At 37.6% G+C, this 24865-nt stretch overlaps 2 protein-coding genes across 2 annotated transcripts in view; one reads left to right on the forward strand and one right to left on the reverse strand.

The window, feature by feature from the left end:
* syn3 (synapsin III) overlaps window positions 1-24865 on the reverse strand; it is a 56478-nt gene that overhangs the window by 15042 nt on the left and 16571 nt on the right. Inside the window, exon 6 of the mRNA XM_084111273.1 lies at window positions 22998-23087. Coding sequence (XP_083967399.1) covers window positions 22998-23087 — 90 coding nt within the window. The remainder of the gene's footprint in view (window positions 1-22997; window positions 23088-24865) is intronic.
* On the forward strand, window positions 5879-22930 carry LOC311080966 (metalloproteinase inhibitor 3). Its single transcript, XM_084111274.1, has 5 exons — window positions 5879-6086; window positions 13370-13452; window positions 15299-15410; window positions 16918-17039; window positions 19157-22930. The coding sequence occupies exons 1-5, from the start codon at window positions 5963-5965 to the stop codon at window positions 19352-19354; spliced, it is 639 nt and encodes a 212-aa protein (XP_083967400.1). The 5' UTR covers window positions 5879-5962; the 3' UTR covers window positions 19355-22930.

Raw genomic sequence — 24865 nt, forward strand, 5'->3', positions numbered from 1 at the left:
ACATTTTGATTAAATGTATTTGAATCAATTTATTTAATTGTATTAATTTCTTATTTATTTAAAAAAAAATGCATTTATTGATTAATTTTAGTTAATATTTTATTTTAATCAAATGTATTTATTTGTGTTTTGCACTGCTTCTCTCTAAGCAACCCCCCCCCCCCCCCCTCGGCCCTGAAGGCCCCGGACCCCGATATGAGTGACATCACAAGCGTCTGATGCAGCAGATAAAGCAGAGTTTGCTGAAGTGTGTGTTTCTGAGCTCGACGTCATTCTCTCGTTCTCCCGATGGACTCTGTAACAGCAGAAACATTTCCTCTGACTCACGGACTCCATTCGGGAGAACAAATATAGACACACACTCATCCCAACATCCCAAACATCCCAAACAGTGTTGGGGAAACTTACTTTTTCTGAGCGGGCGGAGTGCGTTAGGGTTTTCTGTTAGAGCGCTGTCGTGTAAGCAAGTTAATAACTAATGATCTTTGCGACGGAAGTGAATCAATCAAAACTAACTTTATCTGGACAATAACTTTATTCTAGAGCTGCTGTAAAGCCGAAACAATCTCTGTTACTGTAATCTCCTATTATCACTGTAAAAAGTTATTGTTGGTTTAATGTAAAAAAGTAAGTTTCCTGGTTGCCTTAAAATTTTGAGTTCATTGAAATAAAAATTAAAAAAAATTAAGTTAATACAAGAAGGAGATTGGTTTGATTAACATACACTCAAAATATTTTGTTATCTGAACCACATTAATTATCTAAGTTGATTTGACAAAAGATAAAAAGTTGTGATGATAAATCATGAAAATACTTTTTTACAGTGCACTGTAAAGCTGCTGTGAAACAATCTATATTGTTAAAAGCGCTATATAAATGAAGGTGACTTGACTTGACTTTTAAAAGTAATGCATTACAATATTGCGTTACTCCCCAAAAAATTTACTTAGTTACTTTTTATGATGTTATGCGTTACATTACTTTTGCGTTACCTTTTCTCCTCTGGGCTGGGCTTGCTTGTTTTTTAATAACAACAAAAAAAAGTTATATTTTTGGCAAATGTTTCACTATTTTCACACCAAAACTAAATAATCCTCAGGATGAAGGAAATGCATATTTACTCCTGTACAGTACAGTACAGTAGAGTACAGTAGAGTAGAGTACAGTAGAGTAGCGTACAGTACAGTAGAGTACAGAAGAGGTAGAGTACAGTCAAGTACAGTAGATGTAGAGTACAGTAGAGGCAGAGTACAGTAGAGGTAGAGTACAGTAGAGTACAGTAGATGTAGAGTACAGTAGAGGCAGAGTACAGTAGAGTACAGTAGATGTAGAGTACAGTAGAGGTAGAGTACAGTAGAGTACAGTAGATGTAGAGTACAGTAGAGGCAGAGTACAGTAGAGGCAGAGTACAGTAGAGTACAGTAGAGTAGAGTACAGAAGAGGTAGAGTACAGTAGAGTACAGTAGTGTACAGTAGTGTAGAGTACAGTAGAGTACAGTAGAGTAGAGTACAGTAGAGTAGCGTACAGTACAGTAGAGTACAGAAGAGGTAGAGTACAGTCAAGTACAGTAGATGTAGAGTACAGTAGAGGCAGAGTACAGTAGAGGTAGAGTACAGTAGAGTACAGTAGATGTAGAGTACAGTAGAGGCAGAGTACAGTAGAGGCAGAGTACAGTAGAGTACAGTAGAGTAGAGTACAGAAGAGGTAGAGTACAGTAGAGTACAGTAGAGGTAGAGTACAGTAGAGTAGAGTACAGTAGAGGTAGAGTACAGTAGAGGTAGAGTACAGTAGAGGTAGAGTACAGTAGAGTACAGTAGAGGTAGAGTACAGTAGATGTAGAGTACAGTGGAGGCAGAGTACAGTAGAGGTAGAGTACAGTAGAGTACAGAAGAGGTAGAGTACAGTAGAGTACAGTAGAGGTAGAGTACAGTAGAGTAGAGTACAGTAGAGGTAGAGTACAGTAGAGGTAGAGTACAGTAGAGTACAGTAGAGGTAGAGTACAGTAGATGTAGAGTACAGTAGAGGCAGAGTACAGTAGAGGTAGAGTACAGTAGAGTAGAGTACAGAAGAGGTAGAGTACAGTAGAGTACAGTAGATGTAGAGTACAGTAGAGTAGAGTACAGTAGTGTACAGAAGAGGTAGAGTACAGTAGAGGCAGAGTACAGTAGAGTAGAGTACAGTAGTGTACAGTAGAGTAGAGTACAGAAGAGGTAGAGTACAGTAGAGTACAGTAGAGTAGAGTACAGAAGAGGTAGAGTACAGTAGAGGCAGAGTACAGTAGAGTAGAGTACAGTAGTGTACAGTAGTGTAGAGTACAGTACAGTACAGTAGAGTAGAGTACAGTAGAGGTAGAGTAGAGGTAGAGTAGAGTACAGAAGAGGTAGAGTACAGTCAAGTACAGTAGATGTAGAGTACAGTAGAGGCAGAGTACAGTTGAGGTAGAGTACAGTAGAGTACAGTAGATGTAGAGTACAGTAGAGGCAGAGTACAGTAGAGTAGAGTACAGTAGAGGTAGAGTAGAGGTAGAGTAGAGTACAGTAGAGGTAGAGTAGAGTACAGTAGAGGTAGAGTAGAGTACAGTAGAGTAGAGTACAGTAGAGGTAGAGTAGAGGTACAGTAGAGGTAGAGTACAGTAGAGTAGAGTACAGAAGAGGTAGAGTACAGTAGAGGCAGAGTACAGTAGAGTAGAGTACAGTAGTGTACAGTAGTGTAGAGTACAGTACAGTACAGTAGAGTAGAGTACAGTAGAGGTAGAGTAGAGGTAGAGTAGAGTACAGTAGAGGTAGAGTACAGTAGAGTACAGTAGAGTAGAGTACAGAAGAGGTAGAGTACAGTAGAGTAGAGTACAGTAGTGTACAGTAGTGTAGAGTACAGTACAGTACAGTACAGTAGAGTACAGTAGAGGTAGAGTAGAGTAGAGTAGAGTACAGAAGAGGTAGAGTACAGTCAAGTACAGTAGATGTAGAGTACAGTAGAGGCAGAGTACAGTTGAGGTAGAGTACAGTAGATGTAGAGTACAGTAGAGGCAGAGTACAGTAGAGTAGAGTACAGTAGAGGTAGAGTAGAGTAGAGGTAGAGTAGAGTAGAGTAGAGGTAGAGTAGAGTACAGTAGAGGTAGAGTAGAGTACAGTAGAGTAGAGTACAGTAGAGGTAGAGTAGAGTACAGTAGAGGTAGTGTACAGTAGAGTACAGCAGAGGTAGAGTAGAGTACAGTAGCGTGCGGTACAGTAGAGTACAGTAGAGGTAGAGTACCGTCAAGTACAGTAGATGTAGAGTACAGTAGAGGTAGAGTAGTGTACAGTAGAGTAGCGGTAGAGTACAGTAGAGTAGAGTACAGTAGAGGTAGAGTAGTGTACAGTAGAGTAGCGGTAGAGTACAGTAGAGTAGAGTACAGTAGAGTACAGTAGAGGTAGAGTACAGTAGATGTAGAGTACAGTAGAGGTAGAGTAGAGTAGAGGTAGAGTAGAGTACAGTAGAGGTAGAGTAGAGTACAGTAGAGGTAGAGTAGAGTACAGTAGAGTAGAGTAGAGTACAGTAGAGGTAGAGTACAGTAGTGTACAGTAGAGTACAGCAGAGGTAGAGTAGAGTACAGTAGCGTGCGGTACAGTAGAGTACAGTAGAGGTAGAGTACCGTCAAGTACAGTAGATGTAGAGTACAGTAGATGTAGAGTACAGTAGAGGTAGAGTAGTGTACAGTAGAGTAGCGGTAGAGTACAGTAGAGTAGAGTACAGTAGAGGTAGAGTAGTGTACAGTAGAGTAGAGTACAGTAGAGTACAGTAGAGGTAGAGTACAGTAGATGTAGAGTACAGTAGAGTACAGTAGAGTAGCGTTCAGTGGAGTACAGTAGAGGTAGAGTACAGTAGATTAGTGTACAGTAGAGTACAGTAGAGGTAGAGTACAGTAGAGTACAGTAGATGTAGAGTACAGTAAAGGTACATTACAGTAAAGGTACAGTATAGTAGAGTACAGTAGAGTACAGTAGTATGGTTGAATTAGATCATCGAAGGTCAGCAGCAAAGACATTGGTTAATAAAGTGAGATTAAATACATAAAATTTATTTGTATAATTTAAATATAGTTAATTATAAAAGTTTTGTGTAAAATTGCATTTTACTGTTTTTATTCATTTTGAGGAATACTGAATGTTTTCGTGCGCACACACACACACACACACACACACACACACACACACACCCCCCCCCCCCCCACCCCACACACACACACACACACACCTCACTTTATTTCTCTCAGCATGAGGACAGGAGAGCTGTCAGTCAATAATAATGTGTAAAAGTAATTAGCGTTACTTATTTGAAAAAGTAACTTAGATATTTTGCTGTAAACTGAAAAAGTAATGCGTTACTTTACTAGTTACTTGAAAAAGTAATCTGATTACATAACTCAAGTTACTTGTAATGAGTTCCACACAACACTTCTCCCGAACTCCGCATTCACATGCGTGTCCTGAGCCGAAGACGTAAAGCTGCAGTCATTCCGGAGATTAATTCCTCCTCAGGTTCAGTACAGTAAAGTGTACAGTAGAGCGGCTGAGATATCTCCCAAACACACCGAGATTAAGATCAGTACAGCTCGTTTGTGAGTATTTATGGAGGATTATGGGATTCTTAGGAGCAGATCTGCAGTTTTCCATCACAGAAACTCTGAGTAACTGAATCAACACATGAAGAATGTGCAGTTCAGTCTGAGAAACCAGACCCAATCTGCCATAATCGCATTTAAATATTTGCAAAATGATGAAATAGTGAATATGAATAGCGTCTACTATTAAGTGAGTCAAATGTAATATAAACCACAAGGAAAACATGAGCGAAGTGCAGGAGAATGTGCATCACCCGCCTCATATGATCATACAAACAAAAGCTTATTAATGCTGAATAAACACCAGCATAAAAACTGGAAACAAAATGAATCAATGCATGAGCAATAATTTAATTAATAATAATAATTATTATTATTACAGTTAACTGTTCATAATTATAGTTCATGTTATAATTAACACCAATAAATACATGTTAAATGGTGTGAACAAATGGAAAGTGTTTTTCAACTAAATTAATTCGATTTTTGGTTACGTATTTGTTGTAATTAATAATTTAATTATGGATTTGCTTTGATAACATGTTTTATATTTGTATTGTATATTTGAATGAACTTCTCTTTTATGAATGCTTTTCTTTTATATTGTTGTATTTCTCTTTTATTTTTTCTTATTTTGTTAAGCGCTTTGAGATGAAACTTTTAAAGGTGCTATATAGAAAATAAAGTTTATTACAGTATTTAATAACTTTTGTTAATGTTAACTGTTCATAATTATAGTTCACGTTATAATTAACACCAATAAATACATGTTAAATAGTGTTTTTCAACTAAATTACGTATTTGTTAAAGTATTTATTAATTTTAATGTTAACTGTTAATTTTGTTCATGTTATAATTAACATTAATAAATGCGTTAATGTTGACAACTAAATTAATTCGATGTTTGGTTACCACATAATTCCAATACATCAATTTCATTGACTTTATTAATCATATGTTCCTTACAGTGCAGTAATACAGAATGAGGAGTTGTGCTCAAATTGCAGATCAACACAAGTGAGTCACTGAGGTTTCTTTGGGTGGGTTTCTGATGAAAGCCACAGTCTCGTAACATGTTATTCATGCTCTCTTTCCACAAAGACTCGTTTTTTTCCGTCTCGATCTGCAGCCTCATAGTGGAACCGTGTGTCTGAACACAAACCTCAAAACACAGGCGAAAAAATAACAAAAAAAACAGAATCTTTATGAAGTCACTTCCATTACGTCATGCGCCTGTAATGTTAATGGGCGCGCTGTGATTGGTCGACGGCTGCAGCGCTCGCGCGTGACGTCACCGCGCGCGCACTATATGTACCTCGCGTCTGAAGCGCTGACAGAAAGTGTGATTATTAATCTTCAGCATGAAGCCGTGTTTAGTGCTCGTGTCTCTCCTGCTGTCTCTCGTGTGTCTGATGAACCAGGCGTCGGACGCGTGTTCATGCGCGATGTCTCATCCACAGGACGCGTACTGCAACTCCGACATCGGTAAGAGAGAGTGTGTGTGTGTGTGTGTGTGTGTGAGTGAGCAGCGAGTTATTCATAATACAGCACTGTGAGATGCATATTATGTAACAGTCAGCGCATATTTACTCAACATCAGCGCGCGCAGATGTTCTTCACCCGAGCGCGTCTGTTTCCCTATAGCGGTGTGTTATAACGCCTCATTATATGTTATAACGCCTCATCATAAGATATAATATCGTTTAAACTCAAGTGCGTCATTGCGCGTTTACACGCAAACACGAGACGCGGAAAGTTTTTGCGGTATCCATGGCAACAAACGCGAACGCTGAACGCAACTGGAGATGTTGTTTTCCACACTTTTCCCTCTTATTTGATAAATAAGTGATCCTAAAATATACTATTATTAGGATGTTTAGAGTTTCTAAAACGTTTAATGGACCAATACAGTGATGTTTAAAGAGCAAACTATATACAGGCGAACACATTAGCGCGGAATATGAACGCAAACTGCTAAATTGCGCGTCTGATTATGCAAACTATCAACAAGCAAGCGGAATATGAATGAAGCTCACTAAATATGCAAGCTTTCTTTACAACGAGAAACTTCATCTTCTGGGCTCATCTGTGCGCCTGTATCATCAGTGACTGAGATTTAGTCCATCTGAAGTGATCTTCATGTTAAGTATGTCAGAATATCTGTGATGTTTTCAGAAGGGTTTACGTTAATGAAGACAGAGATGATGAGGTCTAACGTTAGTTAGTTCACCGCAGTAATATATCTCAATCACTGCACAAATGATAGAAACTAGCAGAAAACCATTAACCCTGAGATCAGGGCTTCTCTGATTTAAAAAAGACTTTAATGAATAAAATTATTTAAATCTAATCAGTTTAAATCCTAATCAGTTAAACGAAAACTATAATAATAACTATATTAGCGTGACGTTATCGTTCTGTTTATTATAAGCGCTGCAGTTTTGATGTCTGTCTCTTTAAATGCTCGCGCTCTTTAAAGCAGGACGGATTCTGATTGGCTGTCAGTGTTTTTATCGTTCATTCTGATTCGCTGTCAGTGTTTTTTTCAGCTGGAAAAAATGTTCTGAAAGTGATTCCAGCAATATCGTACCTCTGTGACTTTATCGTTATAGTTGTGGTGTTACTCTGCTATTCTCTAAGAGTTAAGGCTCGTTCACACCAATAACGAAAACTATAGTAATATCTATAACGATAATTATATTAGCCTCACAGCAACGGACGATATAGTTCTGTTTATCATAAACGTGCGGCAGTTTTGTTGTCTGTCACTTTAAATGCTCGCGCTCTTTAAAGCAGGATGGATTCTGATTGGCTGTCAGTGTTTTTGGCGTTCTTTCCGATTGGCTGTCAGTGTTTTTATCGTTCATCAGCAAAAAATCGCTCCGAAAGTGATTCCAGCGATATCGTTCCTCTGTCATTATAACGATGTAAATATCACCATTCTGACAGACTTACAACGATTAATAAAACGTATATAGTTAACGTTCATTGGTGCGAACGGGCCTTTAATCATCTCATAACAATAAAAATGAATCTATTTCAAGATACAAGGTAAACAGGGTAAATTTTATACACTATTAAAAACTAGGTAATTGTTTAGAAATATTGGTGATTTTGCTCAGATTTGGGTTCCTGAACACATTATAATGGACTTAATGCACTTTCTGGTCAAAATACAACTTCCTCATCATCATCTTCCTTAAATACATAATCAGTCCCTCTTCAGTTATCAATCACCTTTCAGATAGAATATAATCGGTTTATTTTAACAGCGTTTCATGTTGACTTTAGCATGTCCTGCTACGTTTAACGGGTTTCAAGGTCCCGCTCAGATGAAATGGGAGCCGGACTGTCTGGTTAAGAGGCCACGTATGACTTGCATACTGATGATGTGTTTGTGGATAAACTAGATATTGAGATGTCCCATAAAATGTGACTTTGGCTTTGTGCTGGTATTCATGCTGTATGAAAGGCAAAGACTGTGGCTATTGTGAGCGTGTCTGAATCAGTGGCGGGACGCCAGGCGCACAGATTTCCTCCAGAACTACAGAATGCAAGAGGCTTTGCTTTCCGCTGCCATGTGTAACATATTTCCAGAGGCATCAGATGGAGCAATGGCTTCTGGGTAACAAAGAGCTGCAGAGAATGGAACATGCGCTTTAAATCTATATGAGGCGAGAAACCGCACAATTAATAATGCACCGAAATCAGTGAATGCAACAGAAATAAAAATTTTGAAAAAATAACATAATTAATCAAATTATGGTTTTAATAATCAACAAACTGAGTTGTATCCAAATGTTTAAATTGCACATTAGGACGTTTTTAAACTTTAAAAAGATTTCAAAAATAAGATTTCTGTAATAATCAAGTTGTATCCAAACATTTAAACTGCACATAATGCCGTTTTTAATGATAAATGTTTTGGAAAACCAAAACCGGATATATATAATATGAACATTAAAACAGTGGCTGTAATAAAAACTTCAGATTAGTTCAAATGTACAATGTAAAAACTTTTTTTTTTCTAAGCTGTAAATAAAACTAAAATTACCGGAGTGTGTTTTACAAGGAAAAACTAAATTTCATGTTTGAATCCAATGCGTTACTTGCTGTAATTGTGAAATTTACTAGCAATTTCTGAGTGAAAAATTTTATACACCAAATTTTTGTATGTTAAATCAGTAAAAATATAATTAATATGCAATATATTTTTTATATTTATATTTTATTTTTTTTATTTTAAGAGTTATTTTTTTCCACCTAACTAACAAACAAACAAAAATCTAAATATTCTGGGTTGCGAACATTCGTTGCATCACTGTGCTCAACTATTGCTGCTTAGTGATGTAAGATCAGGCCGTTTATCAGTCTCGTTTCCCTCGTTTGACTTCAAAGCGTCGGGCGGATGGATGATTTATGACTCGCGTGTTTAAGTGCCTCGCGCTCTGTAATCAACTCACGGGAGATGAATCACAAATGTGCAAATGTGCTCCTTAAATCATCAAATCACAGGGACAGAAGAACAGCACATGCACAAACTGTGAAAGAGCATCAGCGCCAGACACACATTCCTCATCGACACACATTAAACATGCCTTTCCCGCGCCATTATAGCGGTGTTCTGCCAACACGGCCTCCAGAATGAGTTTAGCAGCGCCGATCTCGCATGTAGCCTCAGTTGGCAGGGCTTTTGAAGGCAATTGAAACGCTCTATTCACTCTGAAGGCCTTTCAAGCTCCAGATTAGTGTTTTGCCCTACACTTTGGCCCCTGGAGTTTAATACCCTGCCAACGGAGGTCTGGTTCCCATCTGACGTGGCGATGGGGTGAGATGCTCTGGTTAAACATCACACAAACTCGTACATAAATGGAAAATCATTTACCAATCTGGCAGATGCTTTTATCAAGGCACTTGCATTGCATTCGCATTTTAAGGCATGATCTTGTGGCGAGATCTACCGTGTGATATATAGTTATTTTGTTAACAAAAACTACATCGAAAAATGTTCTTGTGATATCGCATAAACACACTCAGACGTATGCTATGCACTTAATTGAGGTAGATACATTTTTTGTGCATAAGCTACGATGGAAACACATTTACTGAATAAATCACTCGATGCGCAATAAAAACCTCAGCGGAGGCTGTGATCGGATCACTGGAGTAATCAGCGGACCAATGGCATCGCAGCAGCTCAAATGTTGGTTTGGTGTTTGTGAAACTTTGAATGAAAACATAGCTACTGACTATCTCACTATTGGACAAACACGAGACTAATATGTAATTAAAACAAGTTTTTAACAAGCCTCTATGAACTTTCAAGCTTGTGGTTGCCAGATGCCAAGAGTTTAAATCCCCCAATCAGAGCTTTGCTCATAAAAGGTCACATTTTCTGCTTGGTATTTTACTTAATCTTCTCAATCTGGCAACCGTGCGCTCGTGCTCTCTCTGCATGGTGATCTGAAAACATGACAGTTCTTTGAGATATCGTGTCGTACAGCCAGTCCACGTTCCTCCACGACTAAATCTGAGATTAAACCTTCAGTTATGATGAACTGTAATAAATCCAAACATGAGTCTCGACTTTATTGTGGTTGCTGAATAAATGAACTTGCGCAACCTCTGTGTGAAAATACAAAGTCTTTTTTTTTCCTGTTTTAATAGAAAAACTTGAACATAGTTTGGAATTTTAATTACAATTAGGAATTTCACTGTTTTAGCTTTTAAGAGTTTTACAAGTTTTCATAATGTTAATGATAATATTGCAAATCAGGAAACTAGTCATGTGTTTTCTTGATTAGTGCTTAAAGTGCAAAAAGTTCATCAAGATAACAATTTTGAGCAAAAATTGTAAACTTTATGCAGCATGACTAAAATATAGAGACGCACTGATGTGAAATTTTGGCCGATGCCGATAATTTTTTACATTTGAAAGCCGATAACCGATATATTTGCCGATAAATCTAAATCCAAATTTTTATAACATTTTTAAGAGCCTGATTACAAAAACAAAAGTCTCACCATTAAAATCAACATTTGATTTTAACACACAATTATAATGGTCTCATAATTTTATGTAGCTGACATGACAGACTTGCACTGAACCGTATTTTCCTTTTTTGAAGTGATTCCCATCATATTTCCAGAAATTCAAAGATATAATGCTGAACATCTGAAGAGTCTCAGCTGAAGGAGATAATTAGGGATGCACGATATATCGGCCGCCATATCGGTATCGGCCGATAAATGTTCATTTTTAATGTTATTGTTATTGTCACAATAAGAAAATTTGGCCGATATATTAAAGCCGATAAATAATGTATTATTTCCTTCAGCTGAGACTCTTCAGATGCGCACTGTTCAACATGATGGGTTTGAATTGCTGGAAATATGATTGGAATCACTTAAAAAAAAGGAAAATACGGTTCAGCGCAAGTCTGTCATATCGGCTACATAACATTATAACAAGAACATCATAATTGTGTGTTTGGGTCATGGATTTTAATGGTGAGACTTTTGTTCTTCTAATCAGGCTCTCAAAAATTATATAAAAATATATTTATCTGCAAATATATCGGTTATCGGCTTTCAAATATAAAAAATTATCGGTATCGGTCAAAATTTTCATATCGGTGCATCACTAGAAATAATTTATTGGCTTTAATATATCGGCCACATTTTTTTCTATCAGGCCGATAACGATAACATTAAAAATGGCCGATACCGATGTGGTGGCCGATATAACGTGCATCCCTACTAAAATAGTGTTAATTGAGTAAAATGTCGTCTTTTAGTTAAATAAAAACAGGATTGGTTGACTAAATGTGATAAGGATCACTAGTTTTGTCATACGAATCATGAGAGTTTCCCTGCGCAGAATTAGATTTCTGCACGTTAACCCATTTACCTCTCTGAGCGGACGGCCACCTACTTTCCCAAATGTAAGTCAGATTTGTGTGCGGCTCATGAATATGCATAACTCACAGCGGGTGCCGGCTCTGGGCTTTCATGTATGATTCAGAGGCTTATGGAGGGGCTCTTAAATATAGCCGTGAGGATCGAGCCCGTGGGCCAGGCCGAGGGCTGGACAGGTGGACTTCACAGGAATTGGGTTACATAAACATTCGAGTCACGAGAGAGTTCCAGAAAACCGGCACAGCGGCTCACAGCCAATCAGAGCGCGGCTCTAGACCTCGCACTGGAGTTCAACGGCGTGACCTCTGAACTCTGACGAGAGGTCAAACCTTTTCAAGTCAAGTCTCCTTTATTTATACAGCGCTTTTTACAACACAGAGTGTTTCAGAGCAGCTTTACAGAGATAACAGGACAATAATGCAACAAAGTTTGTGTCTAGAAGAAAATAGCGTCTCAGTCCAGCTTGAGGAAGTTCAGTGATGGTTCATTTGTGTTGTAAAAAAGTTAGTAATTTAGTTCATTTATATATATATATATCCGCTCTGGAGAAACCGTGATGTCATCGTCCAGCTCAGTTCAGTTCTCATATGATGGTGTCATCAGATCAATAATATTATTGAATATTAAATTAAATGTCCACAACTAAGCAAGCCAAAAGCCAACGGCGACCAAGGAGACGTAACGCTTCGGTCCCATTAGATAATACATTCATTTCTTACAGTATTTAACATATTTAACATCAGTATATATAACAACATATTAGCTCAGGTCCATTAAATAATATCTATAAATAAAACTTAATGTATTATATTGAAATTTAAAAACCAGATAACGTTGATCGAACATTCTATTAATGTTACGTTTGGTCATAACTTTGCAATCTCAATTTATTTATAAAGCACAATTAAAAGAACAGCAAGTTATAGGCTACAGAAAAGAGATACGTTTTTAATTTTAATTTAAATATGTAATGTTGCTGCAGTTCTGATATGAATCGGTGAACCGTTCCAGAGTTTCGGTGCGGTTATGGAAAAAGCTCGGTCACCCCTAGACTTTAACCAGAGCGTTCCCTGTTCCCTGATGATGGCGGGAGGAATGAACTTTTCCTCTGGTTTTTTCACTGGTCTGAGGAATGTGAGCCTCAAAGAATTCTGGGAAGGAAATTCCAGCAGTGGAAGATAACAAGCATTCCAGCGCCGGTCTCTGTCAGACCTGGACATTGACCGCTGTAAACGAGGCGTCACTCGAGTGTGTCATGCGTGATGGGCGACGGGACACACACACACGCGTGTCAGGTTACAGACGGGGAGACTCGAGTGTGTTTGCAGGGGATTATGGGAAGAGGACATTCGTATTGACATGGCCTCGTTCTGCCGTCTCTGAGGAAGCAGTCTAGTTCCACACACACACACACACACACACACACACACACACTCACACACACACTCTCACACACACACACACACACTCACACTCACACACACACACACACACTCACACACACACACTCACACACACACACTCACACACACTCACACACACACACACTCACACACACACACACACACACACTTCACACACTTTCTGAATAGGAAATCTGTGACACACATTTACAGTGGGAATATCTGAGGAAAAACTGTTGTCATATATATATATGTTTGTGTATGTCTGTGATATAGACTAAAAAAGCATAAACTAGTCTAAAAAGAGCATAAATTAGTTGAGTTGAATAAATAGTAAATAAATTAGTTATTTAAGCCATAAAAAAGCACATTTCTCATGCATTTCTGTCCCCCCCCCCACCTGTCTCAATGCATTCTGGGATTCTGATCTGTGTGTCTGTTTTGCAGTGATCAGGGCAAAAGTGGTGGGCAAGAAGCTCATGGACGACCGTCCGTTCGGGACCCTGCGCTACACCGTCAAACAGATGAAGGTGAGCTGGTGTGAAAACCTGCTTTAAAGGGTTATTCACACAAAAAATGTAATTCTGTCATCAATTACTCTCACCCTCATGTCGTCCCAACGTTCATCTTCGGAACTTGTGCCGCTGCTTATATTCATCACACAGTAAAACTGCCCAAAACCAGTTCGTCTGAAACCAGGACTGACTCTGAGTGACAGGAGGATTATAGGAGGACGAGACGCTCATTTATACGACACTTTATTCAACAGGAGGACCAGCTCGTCATATGTCATTACGCTATTTCTACCTCATCGCACGTTCTCTCAAAATTCCATTGGGATCGAGCTCAATCGGATCGATTACGGTGTTTTACATGAAGGCGTTTCAGTCCGATCGAGCCGTCAATCCCATTACTGACGGATTATTTGGTTGCATGTAAACCTAGCCTCTGACAGCAATTTAATGAACATTTGAAGGCCCAGAAAGGTAGGAAAGACATCGTTAAAATAGTCCAAGTGACTACAGTGGTTCAACCTTGATTTTATGAAGCGATGAGAATACTTTTTGTGCGCCAAAAAAACCTAAATATCGACTTTATTCAGTCATTTATTCTGTATCAGTCTCCGACGCGCGTTCACGAGAGCAACACTACCAATAACACAGAAGCGAAGAAATTACTTTTTTTACTTGTATATCTTTAATATCTTAATTTGTGCTTGTCTTACGGGTAATTAATGACAGAATTTTCATTTTGGGGTGAACTAGCCGTTTAACCCAGACGACGAGCTGATAAATCACATGATCTGCTCTCGAATCACACGGTTTCTGTGAAGGTTGAATCTCCGGCTCTAGACTAAACACAGGCCAAAGACAAAACATCCCAGATGTGTTTATTCTCAGACTCCCTGTTCCTGTATTTCACACAGGACCAAATCAAAACAAGCGCTCGGTTATGCAGTAAATCGAACCGTAACCTTTAACACACTGTCTTATCATATATCATATATCATAAACTCTTCTACTGTCTACTGCAGGTTTTTGCACACAAACTTTTTACTTTAAAAAACACTCCACATACTATACTATTTATTTATTTAATACACAAAGCAAACATTCAAACATATATTTGTTTTGCATATTTACTATTTTATATTATATACTTTACTGTAAATATATATCTATCTCTCTAAAGTATGTAGAATTGTATATATTGCACTACTGGTGAATGCCTGAATGCATTTCAATGTACAAATTGTCTTTGCTATTTGTATATATGACAAATAAATGAACAGCACAGAGAGATTACTACACACTTACATATTTTTACAACATTACACTTTTTTTTAGACTAGTGAAAGCTTTTGTTAGTCATTTTAGCTCTTTTAAACCAGTTTTAAACTGCTTTTTAAGTCGTTTAAACACTGACTAGTTTACATTTTTAGACTAGTTTATGCTCTTTTAGGCTCGTTTATGTTCTTTTCAGACTAGTTTAATCACTTTTAAGAGTAGTTTAAGCTCTTTTTAGACTAGTTAAAGCTATTGTTAGTCATTTAAGCTCTTTTAAACTAGTTTTAAACTAGCCTGCTTTTTTAAGTCTAGTTTAAACACTGACTAGTTTTTAGAGTTTTTTAGACTAGTTTATGCTCTTTTTAGACTAGTTAAAGCATTTATAACTCATCTAAGCTCTTTTAAAATAGTTTTGTTTTTTGTCTATATCACACACACACACAAACAGACAAATATATATATATATATAGACAGCAGGTTTTTTCCTCAGATATTCCCACTGTAAATGTGAGAATATCGTACTTTTTTATCACTTAAAGCGGCTCTGATGTGTGTGTGTGTGTGTGCTGATTGTGTTCATCTGTTGTAGATGTACAAGGGCTTCGACAAGATCCAGCATGTGCAGTACATCTACACACACAACACCGAGAGCATGTGCGGAGTCAAGTTTGACATCAACAAATACCAGTACCTGATCACAGGTGAGACGCGCCATCATCATCACTCTGGGTTCATGTTTAACCCTTGAGCGACTTTTGTCTTTTTCAGTTTTATTTTCTTGATAATTTTGCCTGTGTTAATGCCAACTGCATACATTTTGGCACAGGTGTGTATTTATATTGGAATTTTACTATTTCACCCCCATTTCCTTTAAAAATTCTATTTTGCACCAGAAACACAAAATAGTTCCTCTCAGGACCTTCAGGACAGGAATGTCCCCATTGAAACCCATTTAAACTGCAATTTTTAATCCCATGGCCATTTAACTATAAAATGATGCAATCTCTGTTAACAGGCTCTCATTCTCTTGGCATCGCTTCAGAATTTACAATTTTAAAAACCATTTAAACCAGATTGTGCCATTTTCTCAGGTTTGGCCTATAAAGCAAACACTCGCTTTATTCCTGTTTTCTGCTTCTACATATTATAGAGCCGACTGGACAAATTATGCAGCGATAATTGTGTGTGTGTGTGTGTGTGTGTGGATTGTATGTGTGTAATAAAAAAATTGGTCCTGCACTCAAACACACTCTCACTGAAAGCTCATTTTTTGAGATATCAACCTCAAATTTCAAATCAAATCAACTCAAATCAAACACTCGTTTAGATTTACGGCTTTGATTTTGAGTTCACCATGTTTCATAAAATATACATTTTATATAAAATAATGTTCATAAATCATTTTCATAAACTTAAACCTATATAACTGTTTGTGTTTCACTTTTTAAATTATTATTTTTTTTACTTCAGCAATAATCAGCCACGGCTCTTCTTTAGCATGAGGCCAAACTCTGTCCCAACGTCTGTGCTTCAAATTTTTATGACCGTTTTTTGACACAGACATTTTTGTCCACTATGGACCAATGTGTAACTTTTTAAAATTGATGCACAAGAGTTAAATGTGTCTTTTGAATTGCTTTTATATTTATCAGTCAATGCCAATACACTCGTGGCATAAATCTGCCTCGTGTGTTTATGATCAGCTGAGGCTCTTGATAGTGTCTCTCTTTAGCGTCGCTGAGATCATCTACAGAGCGAACCATCATGTGACGCGCAGCTGTTCTGATAATAAGACACAAACAGTCAAATATAACCGGCTAACTGCTTAATCTAACCCGAGAGAGAGAGGATATTCCTGAAGGAACACTGATGTGTAAACCGCCCCTTCTCTGCTCTCATGTCTCTTTTAAAAACAAGAATATATTGATTCTTTTCTTCAGTTGGTTTTACTAATTAATATTTGAGTCTGATACTGTTTAGCTACTCCTGTTTTATGGTTACTCTTAGTTACGTTGCTCTTATTTATGCATGTTATATCTTCTTTTAATCTTGTTCTGTAAAGCACTTTGGTCAGCCTATCATATCTAAAAATTCTTGAATCAAGAAGCATTTACTAGATGAGTAAAATTCCATAAGAAATAATGTCTTGTTTCCTGATAAAAAAGAGATACAATTAAGTGAGTTTTTGCTTTTGGTGTGTGTGTGCAGGTCGTGTTCATGATGGCAAGGTTTACACCGGCCTGTGTAACTTCAACGAGCGATGGGAACGCTTGTCTCTGGCCCAGAAGAAGGGCATCAACCACCGCTATCAGCTGGGCTGTAACTGCAGGGTGAGTTTAACAACAACACGCTTAGAAGACGTCTAATAGCCATCAATATCAGGCTTTTAATCACTCTTTAGATCTGATCCAGTGCTATTCACCAGAGGTCACACAAGTTAGACTCGTGCTTTTTTGCGTAAAGGTGAAGACCAACTCTATGCATGTGTTGTAAGATTGTTAAACATATTCTATTGGACTGTCCTGGGTTTAATACTAGCAGAATGCTCTTTTATGAAGGTGAAAAGGTTTTGGATTTTTTTATCATATGATAATTAAAAATTGGATAATATTACTTGTTGTGTTTATTTGCTTGGTTTTATTGTATTTATATGATATTTGTATTTTTGTAATTTAATTTTTGCCATGAAAATAGCCTTAGATTCTGACATGGCATTAAATAAAACTATCCATCCATCCAAATTTAAACCAAATTTAAAATTTAATAGACGTCTAACCATCGCCCAAGAATAAACTAGTCATCAATTAGATAAAGAAATTAATTACGTGAAGAAATGAAACCAAACAGCTTGTAATCACTGTTGACTTTTCTTACATGATGGAAAATCATACATCTCACAAGTTATTTTGGCAAAAACAACATGTAACCAAAATCTTATTTATTTTGGCTAGAAGTGTGTTACTCACAGCCGGGTCTATATCGGGTCTACAGTTAACCTAGACGGTGAAATGACGGCTATTGCATGCTGGGTAATGTCATCCGTGAGCTGCTGCCTTCCCATGATCCACACAGGATCCAGATGTTTGGCACCAGGATTAAACCGCTGGTTCAGAAGCCAAACTCAAACCGGGTTGGACTCAGATCTGAGACCCAGAACCACAGATCATCACTGGATCTGAGCGCCGCCCGTCGGTATATCGCTAAACACGTGTGACGGCACGAGTTAAAGCACAATCATGTGGCATCATGACGATAACGAACACAGAATTCCTAAAAAACGCTTTTTGATTCTTCAAATTTAACTAGAATTCACAGAAATGGCATGAAAACGGACAACGCAGAATTTAGGAAAATGAAAAGGCCCTAAAAATGTGATTTTTGTTACATTTTTAATGAACTGTTGTTTCATGATTTCTGATTACTCAGTTTGATTTAACGATTAAACCGGAATTTGGGGAAAATAAATCTAGTTTCACACATGCAGACACACAGTTCTCTTAGGAATCGCTTCAGTCTTCCTTAAATAACACCGACAGTTAAAGAAAATTAATGCATATTTGGTCGCAAATAACAAGTGTGTCTCCATAAAGACTTGATGACGGCAGACGCTCTCGGGGTTAAAGAGGATTCGCTTCTGAATGACCTGCATTCATAAAACACCTGGAAACTGTTATTTACCAGCTCTAAGATGCCTTTCGATCCGCCTCGTTTCACTCACACACATTTCAAAAGCAAACACGAGCACTGAAATGAAGGCAGGAGCTAATGGGTTTTTTAAAAGACTAATAAAATGAATAACGCATGGTTGGGTAGAGCAAAGTCTAACATCCTAATCCATAAAATAACTGAATAACTTTACAGTTCTAATAATACAGGTTTTGACAAACACAAAACGTTTTCTCTGCTGGAATGTTGATTATTTTCCTCATATTCTCCATTGTTGCGGCTCCTCTCTTCCCAGTCTGTCAGTAACGCTCTGTTTACTTCCTGTCTCTATGAAGCCCCTCCCTCTGAAAAGCATACTGTGCTCTGATTGGTCGGCTGGAGCAGTGTGTTGTGATTGGTCGAGCGATTCGAGCGTGTTTGGGAAATGCCCCGCCCCTTTTCATAACCGCCAGTTTCAACCATAAACTGTAAATAGTAAGGGTGTAGTGTGTAGTGTGTGTGACGTCACCCGTAGTGTTTCTGAAGAGCGTTTTTGAAGCCCAAAGTGGGCGGAGCCGGCCGTCGCCATCTTGGCAGCGTCACTAGACGAATTTCGTTAATTTCGTTTACAACAAAAATGAACCATCACTGAACTTAAGCTGGACTGTGACGCTATTTTCTTCTGGAAATAAACTTTGTTGCATTATTTTCCTGTTATCTCTGCTTTGAAACACTGTGTGTTGTAAAAAGCGCTGTATAAATAAGGAGACTTGACTTGACACACACTTTCCTCTGTTTGCAGATTAAGCCGTGCCACTTTCTGCCCTGTTTCGTGACCTCCAAACACGAGTGCCTGTGGACCGACATGTTGTCCCACTTCGGATACCCCGGGTATCAGTCCCGACACTACGCCTGTATTCAGCAGAAAGAGGGTTACTGCAGCTGGTACCGAGGGATGACCACACGCGACAAAGTGACCATCAACACCACCGACCCCTGAACCCTGACCCCCGACCCCCGACCCCGTCCTGACACCCGATAACTAACTGCCCCACATCAGATCACGTGTGTTCAGCAACGGGTCACGTCACTTAGATGAAACATGAGGCCTGGAGCGATTACCCAGCTAACTAAAACATGTTCGAAGAACGTAACGTCCAGTTTTTCAAATGTTTAAAAAAAGCGTTAAATTGTATCATTCTTCAAACATTATGGAATGTTCCTTTTGAACGTTCTGAAACAAGTAGAAACATTTAAAAAACGTTACATTAATTTAAAAAAAAAGTTTGAATAGAGAATATTTTTGTGCTAAAGTTTCGAGAACATTATTAAAGACCAGATAACTTTGAACGAACGTTCTATTAATGTCACTGGAACAACGTTTGTTTATAACGTTTCGCTAACGTTCCCATTAAGTTATGAGAACAGTAATGTTCCATGAACGTCCAGTTTTTTAAACGTTAAGGGAACATTAACATTGTATCATTCTTCAAACATGAACGTTCTGAAACAAGTTGCAACATTTAAAATTTAAAAACAAACGTCCAACTGAAATGTTTAATTAAAAAAATACTCCATGATCGATGTACAGTCAAACCAACAATTATTCAGACACCAGATATAATTTTTTTTTTTTTTTTTACTAGTGTGATCAGGACACTATAGTTCATTTAAAAAAGTGAGGAGAGCAAAATCAAGTAAACTGTGACATATTATACCCAAATATTCTTCATATAGTGACTAATCTATACAAATTTGGGACCAAAAATGATTCGGACACTTTGAGCTGATCATGTTTTGCTGAAGTGTTTCTTCTTTAATTGCTAATGCTCTTTTTACACACAGACTGAACAAAATGAAGCATTGCTTGGTGATTGGTTGAGCTAAACTGGTATTATCTAATTGTGTAGTTAAATTTAACAGCTGACAGATATTCAACATAATTCATGTGTGAGACAGTCTAACAGAAGGACGGACAAAACCAGTCAAATATCAACTGAGTTCTGCTCATATTTTATTACCGTTCTCTAAACTATAGCGAATAAACTGAGATAATGTGAGAAATGTTGAAGGAGTCTGAATACATTTTGGTTTGACTGTATAAAGAACGTTTTTGTGCTAAAGTTTTGAGAACATTATTAAAGACCAGATAACTTTGAATGAACGTTCTATTAATGTTGTAAGAACGTTTGTTCACAACGTTGAGAGAACGTTAGCTGTTAGCTGGGTAACCCCAAACGAAACGAACTGATCCTCATTAACACGACCCACTGAGATATGAAGTAATTTATGAATGCAATAATACCGCTCTTTTATAGTGCTGTATTGCTTTTAAACATGATTTAAATGATATAAATTGTATATGTACGCAGATAAATGTCATGTGCCAGATTTATACTGTTCAGTATATATTTATGATGCTCACTCTGGATTGTGCTGAAACGTTGGGTTTCGGTTATTTAGATTTGATGCATAAGCGCAGCTCGTTCCAGCACAAACACAGAGCCACCCGTGCGTTTGGCTCTTTCCTTCTTGCTGTTTATGATATAAGCTATGAAATTGTGACTAGTATTTTTTTATTATTTTAAAACAAAGATTATAATCAGTAGATAAATCACCTTCATATCAATGTCTTTTCTACATCTAGACCGCGCTGATGAGAGAAATCTAATGCTTCATCAATACATTCACAATACACAATACGTCCTGATTCTGAGGGTACCGAATATGAATCAAACAATAATCGTGCATCGATATTGAAGTAAATCAGATCAGAACTGCTAGAATAATCATTTTTTACCACTAAACTCATGTTAATTTCATCAGAATTTCTGCTCCATTCCTCAGTTGGAGGCTGAGATCAGACGGAAAAACATCTGAACGCTAGTTAACTGCTGATTTAAGCATCTGAACGCTAGTTAACTGCTGATTTAAGCTTCTGAGCGCTAGTTAACTGCTGATTTAAGCGTCTGAACGCTAGTTAACTGCTGATTTAAGCTTCTGAACGCTAGTTAACTGCTGATTTAAGCATCTGAACGCTAGTTAACTGCTGATTTAAGCTTCTGAGCACTAGTTAACTGCTGATTTAAGCGTCTGAACGCTAGTTAACTGCTGATTTAAGCGTCTGAACGCTAGTTAACTGCTGATTTAAGCGTCTGAACGCTAGTCAACTGCTGATTTAAGCGTCTGAACGCTAGTCAACTGCTGATTTAATCATCTGAGCGCTAGTCAACTGCTGATTTAAGCGTCTGAACGCTAGTCAACTGCTGATTTAAGCGTCTGAACGCTAGTCAACTGCTGATTTAATCATCTGAGCGCTAGTTAACTGCTGATTTAAGCGTCTGAACGCTAGTCAACTGCTGATTTAATCATCTGAGCGCTAGTTAACTGCTGGTTTAATCATCTGAACGCTAGTTAACTGCTGATTTAAGCGTCTGAGCGCTAGTTAATTGCTGGTTTAATCATCTGAGTGCTAGTTAACTGCTGATTTAAGCTTCTGAACGCTAGTTAACTGCTGATTTAAGCATCTGAACGCTAGTTAACTGCTGATTTAAGCTTCTGAACGCTAGTTAACTGCTGATTTAAGCGTCTGAACGCTAGTTAACTGCTGATTTAATCATCTGAACGCTAGTTAACTGCTGATTTAAGCGTCTGAACGCTAGTCAACTGCTGATTTAATCATCTGAGCGCTAGTCAACTGCTGATTTAAGCGTCTGAACGCTAGTCAACTGCTGATTTAATCATCTGAGCGCTAGTTAACTGCTGATTTAAGCGTCTGAACGCTAGTCAACTGCTGATTTAATCATCTGAGCGCTAGTTAACTGCTGGTTTAATCATCTGAACGCTAGTTAACTGCTGATTTAAGCGTCTGAGCGCTAGTTAACTGCTGGTTTAATCATCTGAGCGCTAGTTAACTGCTGATTTAAGCGTCTGAACGCTAGTTAACTGCTGATTTAAGCGTCTGAGTGCTAGTTAACTGCTGGTTTAATCATCTGAGCGCTAGTTAACTGCTGATTTAAGCGTCTGAACGCTAGTTAACTGCTGATTTAATCATCTGAACGCTAGTTAACTGCTGATTTAAGCTTCTGAACGCTAGTTAACTGCTGATTTAAGCGTCTGAACGCTAGTTAACTCCTGATTTAATCATCTGAACGCTAGTTAACTGCTGATTTAAGCTTCTGAACGCTAGTTAACTGCTGATTTAATCATCTGAACGCTAGTTAACTGCTGGTTTAAGCGCCTGAAAACTAGTCAACTGCCAGTTTAAGCGCCTGAAAACTAGTTAACTGCTGGTTTTAGCGTCTAAACACTAGTTAACTAAAATAAGAGCGTTCGGTCTCAGCCTCCAACTCAAGTTTTTATAACAATATTTTGTCTACGTAACACAAACTTTCTGCTCAGATCAGACCTGTTTTACTCTCATTGAAGAATCTGAAAGCTTGTGTAAAGTGTGTGTGTGTGTGTGCAAGAGACGAGAGAGAGAGAGTACCATTTTTCAATTAGCAGCTTTTCGAAGAATGTTTCGGTTTTTAATTTCTCTGTTTTATATTTTTATAATAAAGATTGTGAAAATGGCTCTGTGGCTCTATCTCATTATTATTGTTCTCGGAGGACTAGTTAAAGTAGTTAAAGCAGTGACTTACCATCTGTGTGTGGTTGGGGAAGAAGGTTTGCTCATTGAGCGGGAACTTCTCTGGACCCAGATTCTGATAGAGCTTGATCATGTGAGAGAACTGCAGAATGAAGACACAAAAACACATCAACACAAGCGTTTTTATGTTCCTGAGTGATTCATTATTATAAAGAACACAAAGTTTGTCTTCCTCATCTTCCATCTAAACTCACTCCACCTCTAAAACAACTTTGGTAACACTTTACTTGATGCCAATAATGTATTTTACTAAGATTTTACTTTAAGTTCACATTAGTTATCGATTAATGCACTAACATTAACTAACAACAAACAATACATTTAATACAATATTCATCATTCTTTGTTTATGTTAGTAAATGAAAATACAACTGTTCATTCTTAGGCCATTTTAGCTTTTAAATAATATTAACAGATATAACTTTAGATTTAAATAATGTATTAGTAATATTAACATCAACTAAGATTAATAAATGGTTTATTTCATGTTAAATAATGTAGTTAACAAATGCAACCTTGTTTTTAATGCATTAATTGTAATGCACTGTATATCTAGTCATTTTGCTTCTCTAGCATCTTGATTTAAGACATTTGTACAGAAGAAAACCATGTTTTGCAGTGTAACATTTTGGCTTATGTCTAAAGAAAATATATGATAATGTATGGTCTTTATAGTAAATAATCTTTGTTTTTGTCTTTGGGGAAATAAATATTTTTGAATAATATTTAATTAGAACTTTTGCTGTGTAACACACTTTACAATAAGGTTCATCTTTGTTAACGTTAGTTAATAAAAATACAGCTGTTCATGTCACAGTGCATTAACTAATGTTAACAAGATTTTAATAAAATATTAGTAAATGTTGAAATTAACATAACAAAGATTAAATGCTGTATAAGTGTAGTTCATTATTAGTTCATGTTAACTAATGTAGATAACTGCTGGTTTAAGCGTCTGAACACTAGTTAACTGCTGGTTTATGCATCTGAACGCTAGTTAACTGCTAGTTTAAGCGTCTGAACACTAGTTAAGTGCTGATTTAAGCTTCTGAACGCTAGTTAACTGCTGATTTAAGCTTCTGAACACTAGTTATCTGCTGGTTTATGCATCTGAACACTAGTTAACTGCTGGTTTAAGCGTTTGAACGCTAGTTAAGTTAACTGCTAGTTTAAGCGTCTGACACTTAAGCGTCTGAACACTAGTTAACTGCTGATTTAAGCTTCTGAACGCTAGTTAACTGCTGGTTTAAGCTTCTGAACGCTAGTTAACTGCTGGTTTAATCATCTGAACGCTAGTTAACTGCTGGTTTAAGCTTCTGAACGCTAGTTAACTGCCGGTTTAAGCGCCTGAACGCTAGTCAACTGCTGGTTTAATCATCTGAACACTAGTTAACTACTGGTTTAAGCTTCTGAACGCTAGTTAACTGCTGGTTTAAGCATCTGAACGCTAGTTGACTGCCGGTTTAAGCGCCTGAACGCTAGTCAACTGCTGGTTTAATCATCTGAACACTAGTTAACTACTGGTTTAAGCTTCTGAACGCTAGTTAACTGCTGGTTTAAGCATCTGAACGCTAGTTAACTGCTGGTTTAAGCTTCTGAACGCTAGTTAACTGCCGGTTTAAGCGCCTGAACGCTAGTCAACTGCTGGTTTAATCATCTGAACACTAGTTAACTACTGGTTTAAGCTTCTGAACGCTAGTTAACTGCTGGTTTAAGCATCTGAACGCTAGTTGACTGCCGGTTTAAGCGCCTGAACGCTAGTCAACTGCTGGTTTAATCATCTGAACACTAGTTAACTGCTGGTTTAATCGTCTGAACGCTAGTTAACTGATGGTTTAAGCGTCTGAACACTAGTTAACT

Source organism: Abramis brama (genome assembly GCF_963993115.1).
Source record: "Abramis brama genome assembly, chromosome: 4".
Taxonomy (NCBI): Eukaryota; Metazoa; Chordata; class Actinopteri; order Cypriniformes; family Leuciscidae; genus Abramis; species Abramis brama.